Raw genomic sequence first — 13153 nt, 5'->3', positions numbered from 1 at the left:
TTTAAACAACTCTTAGGAAATAGAGAAATAAAAACCAGAATTGCAAAATTCCTTTTAAAAAAAGTTAATGAAAACACTGTATATCAGAATCAAGGGGATACAATGATGAGAAAAATATTTATAATTTAACTACTTAGATAAAAAAACAAACAAAAAAATGAATGTAAATGAATTCAATTCTCAACTGTAAACGCTAGAAAAAAATGTAGGAAAAAAGAATAAAGAAAGAAAATGAAATAAATGTAAAAAAAAATTTAATGAAGTAAAAAAATAAATTACAATGTTAGATCTGTGAAAAAATCCAACACAGGAGGGAAACCAGAAACTTGCACATAAAAGTATAAAAAAAAAGAAAGAAAGAAAAGTATAGAGTGAAATGACCAAAGAAGAATAATCATTAAAACGGAGAAAACTTTTTAAAATTCATGAGAGGAACTTGCACAGTTTTATACAAGTCACTTGAAAAATACAGATTAAATAATAGTTTCCTAGGAGAGTGAAGGTTACTATTACTGACCCTATGAGAAAAAAGAATGCTTAAACAGACAAATTCCCCTGCAAAAAAAACAAGAGAAAATTATCCAAGAACAAAAAAAGAACCAGGCTCACATGACCAAAGGGAAGAGTAGGAAAAACCCTGCAGTGCTTGATTTCAATTGTAAAGTATCAATCAGAAGCTATCATTACAACACATATAATATCAGGAATGAAATACAGGACACTACTGCAAACCTACAGACATTAAAAGGACAAGAATAAGGCAATTTTGCAAACAAAATATGCCAAGAAATTTGCAAGTTAAATAATATGGACACATTCATAGAAAGGTACAAATTGCCCAAGGTTGCTCAAGAAGAAAGATACAATCTAAATAAGTGTATTTTTAATTAAAATGTTTCTTAGACATATAACACACCTACAAAGCTCAGGCCCAGAGGGCTTCACTGGTAACTTCTATCGAACATATAAGGAAGAAATGACACCAATCCTACACAAATGCTTTTAGAAAATAAAAGCCAGTATTACTTTGTTATTAAAGCCAGACAAAAATATCACAAAAAAGAAAACTGCTGATCAATGTCATCCATGAACATAGAGACAAATAATATAAAATTAGATATTTGCAAACTGAATCCAGTAATATATAAAAAGAATATTATAATTGTGGTTTATCCCAATAATGTAAAATTAGTGTCACAGACAAAAATCAATGTTGTATATTAAGAAAATGCGAGAGGAAAACCATATAATCAAGTCAGTGAAGGCAGAAAAAGCATTTTTTTTGCAAAATTCAACATCTAATTATGATATTTTAAAAGAAAACTCTCAATAGACTAGGAACAAAGGAGAGTTTTCTCATCCTGATGCAGGGCTTCTATGTAAAACCAACAACTAACATTCAATGTTAAAAGACTGATGGTTTCTACCTGAGGTCAGAAGCAAAGCAAGAATGTATGCTCTTACCCCTTCTATTCATTATTGTATTGAGGGCTTGTTTAGCACAATAAAACTATTAAAATAAATAAATTTTATATAAATTAGTATAGAAGAAGAAAATTATATTTATTTGTAGTCGATATAATCATCTATTTAGAAAAACCTAAGAAATCAACAAAAAAGTTGAAGAAACCAGTAAGTGAATTTCACAAGATTCTAGGACATACAATCAATATACCAAAACTAGTAATATTTCCATATGTTAGCAACAAACTAAAAATAAAACCTTGTAAGTCTATTTATGAGTGTGAAAAACTATAATAAAATACTTAGATATGTATTAACAGAAGACTTTCAAGATCTGAAAACTATGAAACTTTGCTGAGATGAAATAAAGAAAACTCATATAAGCAGAATAATATACTATGTTCATGAACTGAAAAATTCAATATTTTTAAGATGGCAACTCTCCCCAAATTAATTTAAAAATATAAAGATGCTCTTCCCTCTAAGATTTGGAGCTTAAGTCTACACCTTGAGTAGGGCTTGAAGTTGGTGACTTGTTTTCAAAGAACAGAACGTGAGATGAAAAAGAAGTAAGAAACTTTGTAAATACTATTAAACAGGTGATCATCATTAATATCACCAGTGAATATTCATCTGGATAGCATGTATATTCTGATATGATAAAAGGGCATTTGAACCCTCCATTATCCTTTTCAAAAAAAAATAATAATCTGAGTCTAATCATGAGGAAAGCATGAGAAAAACTCAAATTGAGTGATACTCTACAAAATACCTGGTTAATACTCTTCAAAACCATCAAAGTCATGACAAACAAGAAATGACTGATAAACTATCACAGATCAGTGGCAAACAGGAAGGCATGACAAATAAATGTAATGTGGTATCCTGGACTGGATCACGGCACAGAAAAATTACATTAGTAAAAAACTAATGAAACCCAAATAAAGTATGGAGTCCAGTTTACAGTAATGTGCCAATATTGGTTTCTTAGTTTTGACAAATATACCATAGTAATAAAAAATGTTAACTTCAACAAAAGTTGAATAAAGGGTATGGGGAATTCTCTACTATATTTTCAAATGTCTGTAAATCTAAAATTATTTCACCCTAAAAACTGTGGTCAGGTGCAGTGGCTCATGCCTGTAATCCCAGCACTTTGTGAAGCTGAGGTGGGTGGATCACCTGAGGTCAGGAGTTTGAGACCTGCCTGGCCAACATGGTGAAACCCTGTCTCTACTAAAAATACAAAAAAAAAAAAAAAAAAATTAGGCATGGTGGTGGACGCCTGTAATCCCAGCTACTCAGGAGGCTGAGGCAGGAAAATGGCTTGAACTAGGAAGCCAGAGGTTGCAGTGAGCCAAGATCGTGCCATTGCAATCCAGCCTGAATGACAATGGTGAGACTCTGTTTCAAAAAGAAAAAGAAAAACTTTAACACATCTCACAAGTTTTTTTGGTAAAAATTTTTAAGCTGATACTAAAAGTAATGTGGAATTTATGTAAATCTATAATATCCATTACAATTTCTAAAAAAAAAAAAATTTTTAGAGTATTTGCACTACACAATTTAAAGGTTTATTTTAAAGCTATAATAATTAGACTGTTGTTGAGGAAAGAGTAGAGGTATAAACTAGTGGAAAGGAATTAAGAATCTAAAAATAGTTTCACACGTTTTTCAATTCATATTTGGCAAAAGTGCTAATGTAATTCAGAGGGAAATGACAGTCTTCAATAAATAATGCTAGAATAACTGAATCTCCTATGGGGGAAAAAACGAGCTTTGATTTTTACCTCACACCATACACAGAAATTAATTCAAAGTAAGTCAGGAGGGAGGCACGCAGGATGGAGTAGAAAGCTCTACCCATTGTCACCCACTCCCAGCAAGAACACCAAGTTAACAATTATCTACAGAGAAAAAACACCTTCAAAGAACCAAAAATCACATGAGTACTCACAGTACCTGCTTTTAACTCCATATTGCTGAAAGAGGCACTGAAGAGACAGAAAAAGCAATCCTGAAATACCGACGCCACCCCTCCCCCATCCCCAGCAGCGGCATTGTGCAGTGGAAAGCATTTCTGGGCGCTGCGGAAGGGAGACCACAGAAACTGTGAAACACTGAACTCAGTGCTGTCCTGTTAGAGCAGAAAGAAAAACCTGACCAAACTCAACTGATATCCGCCCACAGAGGAAACATTTAAACCAGCCCCAGCCAGAGGAGAATCACCCGTCCCAGTGGTCTGAACCTGAGTGCCTGCAAACCTTACCACCAAGGGCCAAAGTGCTCTCGGTCTCCAAGATAACTTGAAAGGCACTCTAGGCCATAATGTCTGCAACTCATAAGAGAGGGCTGAACTAGGCCCAGAGACAGTAGACTGTGGGGGCACACAACTTACTGAGACACACAAAGGGGCAGCCAAGAGAGTGCTGGCAGCAGCCTTCCCCTAACCCCAGACTGCAAAGCTCATAGCTCCAAAAGAGACCCTTCCTTCAATAATAGTTGAGGAGAGGAGAGGGAAGAGTGAGGAGAACTCTGTCTTGCATCTTGAATACCAGCTCAGCCACAGCACTATAGGGCACTGGCCAGAATCAAGAGGCCCCTTTTCCAGGCCCTAGCTTCCAGATGACATTTCTAGACACACCCTGGGCCAGAAGTAAACCCACTACCTTGAAGGTAAGGATCCAGTCCTGCCAGCATGCATTACATGTTAACTGAAGAGCCCTTGGGCCCTGAATAAATAGCAGTGATACCCCAGTACTTTACCAAGGGCCTTGGTGAACCTCTGAGACTTGCTAGCTTCATGTGAGACTCAGCTTAAAGCTGTGGTAGCTATTGGGGTAAAACTACTTCTGCTTGAGAAAAGCAAAGGGAAAAGTAAAGGAAACTCTGTCCTACACCTTAGAAACCAACACTGCCACAGGAGAGTAGAGCACCAAGCAGAGTCGGGGTCTCCAATTCCAGGATTTGAATCTTGGACAGCATTTCTGGACCTGCCCTGAGCCAGAGGGCAGCACTGTCCTAAAGAATGAGTCCCAGGCCAGGCAGCATTTACCACAAGCTGCTTTTTGAAACCTTGGGGCTCAAGGAAATAAGAAGCACACAGAAAACCAAGAATATTATACACCATAACTGTGATGTATAAACTACTCTTATCCTAAACAGAAAGACTAAATAATGAACCAATCAAAAATAATAACTATAAAAACTTAACAAGATATAATCAGTACAGTAAGACATAAATTGAAACAATAAAAAGTTAAAAAGCAGGGGGACAAAGTTAAGGCAAGTTTTTATTAGTTTTCTTTTTGCTTATTTATGCAAATAGTGTTAAGTTATCAGTTTAAAATAATGGGTTATAAGATAGTATCTGTAATCCTCATGGTAACCTCAAACTAAATACATACAATGAATATACACACACAAAAAAGTAAGAAACTAAATCATATCATCAGAGAAAATCATCTTCACTAGAGGACAATAGGGATGAAAAAAGGAAGGCAAGACACAAAATACAATCAGAAAACTAACAAAATGGCAGGAGTAGGTCCTTACTTATAGATAATGACATTTAATGAAATGAACCGAACTCTCCAATCAAAAGACATAGACTACCTGTCTAAATAAAAAAAATAGGACCCACTGATCTATTGCCTACAATAAACACATCACCTATAAAGACATACATAGACTAAAAATAGAGAAATGGGAAAAGATATTCCATGCCAATAGAAACCAAAAAAGAACAGGAATAGCTATATTTATATCAGACACAATGGATTTCAAGACAAAAACTATAAGAAGATAAAAGGGTCACTACACAATGATAAGGGGTTAATTCAGCAAAAGGATATAACAATTTTAAATGTACCTAACACAGGAGCATCCATATATATAAAGGAAATATTATTAGAGCTAAAGACAGTGATAGACTCCAATACAATAATAGCTGGAGACTTCATCACTCCATTTTCAGCATTGGATAGATCGTCCAGATAGAAAATCAACAAAGAAACATTAGACTTAATCCGCACTACAGACCAAACTAATCAAATAGATATTTACAGAACATTTCATCCAAGAACTGCAGATTACACACTCTTTTCTTAGCATATGGATTATTGTCAAATAAAGACCATATGTTAGGTCACAAAATAAGTCTTCAAACTTTCAAAAAATGGAATAATACCAGCATCTTCTCTGACAACAAAGTAATAAAGCTAGAAATCAATAACAAGAGGAATTTTGGAAAGTATACAAATATATCAAAATTAAACAATATGCTCCTGAATGACCAATGAGTCAATGAATAAGAAGAAAACTGAAAAACTTTTTTAAGCAAATAATAATGGAAACACAGCATATCACAATCTATGGGATACAGCAAAAACAGTAAAATGGAAGTTTATAGCTATAAGTACCTACATCAAAAAAGAGAAAAAATGTCAAAAAAAAACAATCTAACAATTCATCTTAAAGAACTAGAAAAGCAAGGGCAAACCAAACCAAACTAACAAAATTGGCAGAAGAAAAGAAATAATAAAATCAGAGCAGAAATAAATGAAATTGCAATTTAAAAACACAAACATCAATGAAACACAAAGTTGTTTTTTTTTTGAAAAGATAAACAGAAATGACAAATCTTTAGCCAGCACAACCAAGAAAATAAGGAGACTCAAATAAAATACAGTAAGAAATGAGAAAGGAGACATTATAACTGATACAATAGAAACTCAAAGATTCATTAGTGGCTACTATAAGCAACTATATGCCAATACATTGGAAAATATACATGAAATGGACAAACTCCTAAATATACACAATCTACCAAGATTAAACCAGAAAGAAATCCACAACCTGAACAAATCAATAACAAGTAACAAGATCCAAGCTGTCATAAAAAATCTTCCAATAAAGAAAAGTCTAGGACCTAATGGCTTCATTGCTAAATTTGACCAATCATTTACAGAACTAATACCAATCCTATTCAAACTATTCTAAAAAATACAGGAAGCAGAAACCCTTCTGAACTATTTCTACAAGACCAGTATTACCCTGATACCAAAGAAAAAAATACACCACAGAACAAAACTATAGGCCAATATCTCTGATGACTATTGATGTAAAAATCTTCCACAAAATACTAGTAAACCAAATTCGACAATACGTTAGAAAGATTATTCATCATGACCAAGTGGGAATTTATCCCTGAGATGCAAAAATGGTTCAACATATGCAAATCAATCAACATGATACATCATATCGACAAAATGAAAGACAAAACCCAGATTATTTCAATTGATGCTAACAAAGCTTTTGATAAAATTAAACATACCTTCATGATAAAAATCCTCAAAAAACTAGGTATAGAAGGAACATACCTCAACATAACAAAGGCCATCAATGACAAACCCACAGCTAGTATCATAATGAATGGAGAAAAAAAAAATAAAAGCCTTTCCCTTAACATCTGAAACATGACAGGATGCCCACTGTCACCACTGTTATTCAACATAGTACTGGAAGTCCTAGATAGAGCCATCAGACAAGAAAAAGTTATAAAGGACATCCAAACTGGAAAGGAAGAAGTAAATTATCCTTGCTTGCTGACGATATGATCTTATATTTAGAAAAACCTAAAGACTCCACCAACAAACTTTTAAAACTGATAAACAAATTTGGTACATTTTCAGGATACAAAGTCAACATACAAAATTCAGTGGCATTTCTATAGGCCAATTATGAACAATCTAAAAAAGAAATTTAAAAAGTAATCCAATTTACAGTAGTCACAAATAAATTAAATACCTAGGAATTAACTAGAGAAGTAAAAAATCTCTACAATGAAAATTATAAAACACTAATGAAATAAAATGAAGAGGACACCAAAAAAATAGAAAAATATTTCATGTTCATGGGTTTCAAGAATCAATATTGTTTAAATGTCCATACTACCAAAGCAATTTATAGATTCAATGCATTTCCTATTAAAATACCAATGACATTCTTCAGAAACATACAAAAACCAATCCTATCATTTATATGTAATCACAAAAGACACAGAATAGCCAAAGCTACCCTAAGCATAAGGAATAAAAGTGGAGGAATTATATTACCTGACTTCAAATTATAGTACGGAGTTATATTAACCAAAATATCATGGTACTGGCATACAAACAGATACATAGACCAATGGAACAGAAGAGAGAAGATAACCCAGAAACAAATCTACACACCTACAGTGAACTCATTTTTGACAAAGTTTCCAAGAACATACAAGGGGAAAAAGACAGTTTCTTCAGGAAATGGTGCTAGGAACACTGGATGTTCCTATGCAAAATAATGAAACTAGACTCCTATCTCTTACTGTATACAAAAATCAAAGTGAAATTGACTGAAGACTTAAATCTAGGATCTCAAGCTATGAAACTACTACAGAAAAACATTGGGAAAATCTCCAGGACATTGATCTCAGCAAATTTCTTCAGCAATACCTTACAAACACAGGTAACCAAAGTAAACATGGACAAATCATGTTGAAAATCTTCTACATAGCAAAGTATGCCATCAACAAAGTGAAGAGACAATCCATGGAATGGGAGAAAATACTTGCAAACTACCCATCTGATAAGAGATTACTAACCAGAAAATATAAAAAGCGCAATCGATTCTGTAGAAAAAATTCCAATAACCCTATCAAAAGATGGGCAAAATATTTGAATAGACATTACTCTAAAGAAGACACAGAAATGGCAAATAGGCATATGAAAAGATGTTCATCATTGATAATCAGAGAAATGCAAATCAAAACTACAATGCGATATCATCTCACCCCAGTTAAAATGGCTTTTATCCAAAAGACAAACAATAACAAATGCTGGTAAAGATGTGGAGAAAGGGAACCTTTGTACACTGCTGGTGGGAATGTAAATTAGTACAACCATTATGAAGGCCAGTTTGAAGATATCTCAAAAAAATTATAAATGGCTGGACATGGTGGCTCATGCCTATAATCCCAGCACTTTGGGAGGCTGGGTTGGGTAGATCACCTGAAGTCAGCAGTTTGAGATCAGCCTGGCCAACATGGTGAAACCCTGTCTCTACTAAAAATACAAAAATTATCCAGGCATGGTGGTGGGTGCCTGTAATCCCAGCCACTTGGGAGGCAGGAGAATCGCTTGAACCCGGGAGGCAGAGGCTGCAGTGAGCCAAGATCATGCCATTGCACTCCAGCGTGGGCAATAAGAGCGAAACTCCATTTCAAAAAAAACAAAAAAAAAACTAAAAATGGAGTTACCATATGATCCAGCTGGGTATGTACCCAAAAGAAAGGAAATCAGTATATCAAAGAGATATCTGAACTCCTATGTTTCTTGCAGCACTTACAACGGGTAAGATTTGGAAATAACCTAAGTATCCATCAACAGATGAATAGATAAAGAAAATGTGGCACATCTACACAATGGAGTACTATTCAGCCATAAAAATGAATGAGATCCAGTCATTTGCAACAACATGGATCAAACTGGCATTATGTTAAGTGACATAAGCCAGGAACAGAAAGACAAACATCACATGTTCTCATGTTTTTGTGGGAACTAAAAATCAAAACAATTGAACTCATGGCATAGAGGGTAGAAGGATAGTTACCAGAGGCTGGGAAGGGTAGCTGTCAAACCATGAAAAGACATGGGGGAACTTTAAATGCATATTATTAATAGCAAGAAGCCAATCTGAAAAGGCTACATAATGTATGATTCCAACTATATGATAATCTGAAAAAGGCAAAACTCTGGAGAGTTAAAAAAAAAGATCAATGGTTGTCAGTGGCTGAGAAGAAGAAAGGACCAAAAGGTGGAGCTTGCAGTATTTTTAGGGGAGTGAAACTGTTCTCTATGATACTACAATGTTATTTTTGTGAAATATATACATTTGTCAAGTGTGCAATACCAAGAATGAACTCTAACATAAACTATGAACCTTGGGTAACAGTGATGTGTAAACTGCAACACATGTACTAGTCCAGTAGAGATGCTGATCATAGGAGAGCCTGTATGAGATTGGAAGTGGCAGGGTGTGTGAGAATACACTGTGCTTCCCATCCAGTTAAACAAAAAAGTAAATCCTTTTTTTTAAATTCGTGAATGATTTCCATTAAAAATTTACAGACAAGACAGATAAACTTCACTGTTGTTTGGAGACCCACACTAATTAGAAAATAGGAGACATTACTGAGGTTAAATACGAAGGGTGATATGAACCTATAAGGAAGGCAAATATTAAGAGTGACCTGACCTCAAAATGTTGAACATAATGATATATCCATACATTAAAATACTATTAGCATTAAAAAGGAATGAAGTACTACCCATACAAGTGAAAGCTTGGATGACCCACAAAAACATCATGGTCATTGAAAGAACAAAAGACATATTATATGTTTCCATTTATATTAAATGTCCAGAATACACAAATCTGCGCAGACAGAAAACAGAGTAATGGTTGCTTAGGGTATAATGTATGTGGTAGTAGCTTGGTGAGAAATGGAAAGTGACCACGAAATGGACATGGTGTTTCTTTTTAGGATAATGAAAATGTTCCAAAAACTGACTCTGATGAGGTTTCATAACACTGTAAATATACAAAGACTGTTGAATTCTAAACATTAAATGGGTGAATTTTATGGTATTTCAATTAAATACCAATATACCTGCTAGAAAACAGTGAACTGATGTTTACATTTGCAGGCACAGGAAGGCACATACTACCTGGACTAAGACTAAACAGGAATCTTGAAGCTGTGTTCAAATCAGGAAATGAATAAAAGAACAAATCCCTTATATAACACTTACTCTTTGCCAGGAACTGAGCTGGGTGCTTTATCTTACTCAAGTCCCTTTCATACCATTCTAGATAGGTAACATTTACACTATTTTCAAAATAGAAACTGAGTGTCAAAGTATTTGCCAGAGAACGTGCAGCTAGTTAGAGAAACTCATTGCAAGTTGAAAATCCAATTCAGTTCTATTCTCTAAGGTCTCTTGCCCCCGCAAAAAGAATAGTCCCATTTCTTGGGGCAGATTGGTTTATGCTAACAAAGGACAAAAAATTAATTAAAATGAATGCCTAAGTTATAGGCAAAGAAAAAAAACCTGTGTTCTCTCATATAGTCTAGATTATTAACTCTGTAAGAGTAGAGGCCATGATGGCTTTATACTCTATATGCCTAGCTTCTGATAAATATCAATAAAATCTGCTCAATTAAATAAGTGAGAAAATACAAAACCACTGAAGCATAATTAACAAGAAGGGACCAAGATCTTTAAATGAGTTTCCATATTTTATAGTCAGGTTACTACTGTCTTAGGAAGTATTGTCTCAAAGTACACTCTTTGAAGAATCATGGATATTTGGAAAACCTTCATAGCACTTGAAGCAAATAAATGAATAATTTTTCCTTTGGAAAACAGCTACAGACCAAGAAAATTTGGACTGAATTTCTGAGCAACTTTGGGATTCAAAGAACTGACCATTAGAAAACAAAATGACATCCCTATGTCCAATGTTGGACTAAATGACCTCTTCAGCTCTGATGGCTTATACAAATCTTCTCCTTAGGTATTCAAATCAGCAAAATTTTAACTATAAGAATATGATGGTGCTAATGGACCACCCCAAAGGCATGTACCCTTGAGTTTTTTCATAGATAGTGAATTATGGACACGTTGCAGTTCCCTTCTTACTCTAATTCTCTCATGCCCATACCAAACAACTGATAAAAAAAAGTAGGGTTAAGAAGACAGTTTCCCACTCCACCGAAATGTCAATCTTCGGGAGACAGAGATAAGAACCTCTGCTTCTAACCTGCCAAACAAATGAATCTGAAGGGTTTATCAAAGAAGCTCAACCTTGTAATATCCTATGACTCCACTTCTGACACCCAAGAGTCCACAATAAACTCTAAAGAAATTAAGTATCATTTTTAAATTACTTGTAAAAAAACTTTTTAGCTCATGAATTATATGTCAATATCACATGTTCAAAAATTTTAATATTGGTACATTTTTCTTATGTTTACTCACAAGATACAAAAATCTTTTTGTTTTGTACTTTATTTTTGTAAATACCTTAAAACCGGGACTACCCATTAATCCATCCTTTCCATGTCTTCCTGGTTCTCCCTAAAAAATAAATACATGTGCTTTATGTATTTTTGCACTAATTTTTCTCTTTAAAGAAAGATACTGTAAGATAGTTTTCATTTAAAGCAAAATACTAAAAGCTTTTTTCTATCAAACTCACAGCAGGTCCGGGAAGGCCAGGGAAGCCAGCATTTCCCTTTTCACCTTTTGCACCCTGTATTGAAAACAAACACTTAAAACACAATTTTTGCAATAATGTTTTCAAGTCCCAACCAAAACTTGAATAGAAAAGCTACTAAGTTAACATCATTATGTAGTAAAAATTCATGGAACTACAACTCATGTTGACTCTGCAAAGCATTTCCAGCCCAGTAGATATAATATCAAGACATTAAAAATGTTGATAGATACAGAATTATCATCACAAGAAGCATCTAAACATAGAAACCACATCTTGGCAAAATTTAAAAAGCAATGGGTATTGTAAATATTTTTCCTTCAGTGTGAGGAAATAGAAAGGCCCATAACATCAAATTTCAGTTTTTTGTTTCAAATTTCAAATTTTGTTTTTAAGCAGCTACTGCTCCCTAAGGAATCTCTCATTGTAAATTTTTTTTTTTTTTTTTTTTTTTTTTTAGATGGAGTCTTGTTCTGTCAGCCCAGGCTGGAGTGCAATGGCATGATCTTGGCTCACTGCAACCTCCGCCTCCTGGGTTCAAGCTATTCTCCTGCCTCAGCCCCTTGGGTTCAAGCTATTCTCCTGCCTCAGCCCCCTGAGCAGCTGGAACTATAGGTACCTGCCACCATGCCTGGCTAATTTTTGTATTTTTTAGCAGAGACGGGGTTTCACCATATTGGTCAGGCTGGTCTTGAACTCCTGACCTCGTGATCGACCTTCCTCAGCCTCCCAAAGTGCTGGGATTACAAGCATGAGCCACTGCTCCCAGCCTGTAAAAGTTTTAAAAGCTCAGAATGATCAACAGTACAACATAGTCTTACAGTCTGCAGTCACCAGTTCTTTTTCCTTTTTTTTTTTTTCATTGTTCTGAATTAATCCCCTAAGAATGATGAACAAAGCTAATTCCTCTAATGTTGGACTGGAACTGCAATTCAAGTTTTCTGTTTCCATTACATTAAAAGGTCAATACGAATACTTTGTTGTGTGATCTATACGTCCCTTTTTGCCATAAAATCCAGGTGCTCCTTTGTCTCCTTTGGTGCCCATTTCACCCTACAAGACAAAATATAAATACTGAAGATTAAAGAAACATGAATTTTTTCTTATCTGTAAGAAAAATACCGATTATAAGCAAAGGGTTTAATATGTCAAAAGCAAAACAAAACAGAAATAAAATAATTTAAAGTCTGTTTTAAAAAGCCCTCATTTCCAGGCTTTATAAAGGAAATTTTTTAAAATAACATTTAGTGCTATAACAGGGCTTAGAGTGTAAGGCTTATAGTTAAGAAAACTTGCATACAGTATAACAGTAATTTTCAAATACTATAAAATCATACATTTATAAGTAGAAACTTTAAAGGGAATTTTT

At 34.4% G+C, this 13153-nt stretch overlaps 1 protein-coding gene across 2 annotated transcripts in view; it reads right to left on the bottom strand.

Annotated features, from left to right (window-relative positions):
• The window catches only part of COL21A1 (collagen type XXI alpha 1 chain), a 196317-nt gene that overhangs the window by 52175 nt on the left and 130989 nt on the right, over window positions 1-13153 (bottom strand). For both annotated transcript variants that reach the window (XM_064360972.1, XM_064360971.1), the window contains 3 exons: window positions 12786-12837; window positions 11767-11822; window positions 11592-11645 (listed from right to left, as the gene is read on the bottom strand). In XM_064360972.1, coding sequence (XP_064217042.1) covers window positions 11592-11645; window positions 11767-11822; window positions 12786-12837 — 162 coding nt within the window. The remainder of the gene's footprint in view (window positions 1-11591; window positions 11646-11766; window positions 11823-12785; window positions 12838-13153) is intronic.

The sequence above is a fragment of the Aotus nancymaae genome, unplaced genomic scaffold (genome assembly GCF_030222135.1).
Source record: "Aotus nancymaae isolate 86718 unplaced genomic scaffold, 86718_ANA_hifiasm-v0.15.2.pri h1tg000040l, whole genome shotgun sequence".
Classification (NCBI taxonomy): domain Eukaryota; kingdom Metazoa; phylum Chordata; class Mammalia; order Primates; family Aotidae; genus Aotus; species Aotus nancymaae.
Note: the sequence above shows the minus strand (reverse complement) of the source record. Positions and strands in the feature narration are given on the sequence as shown.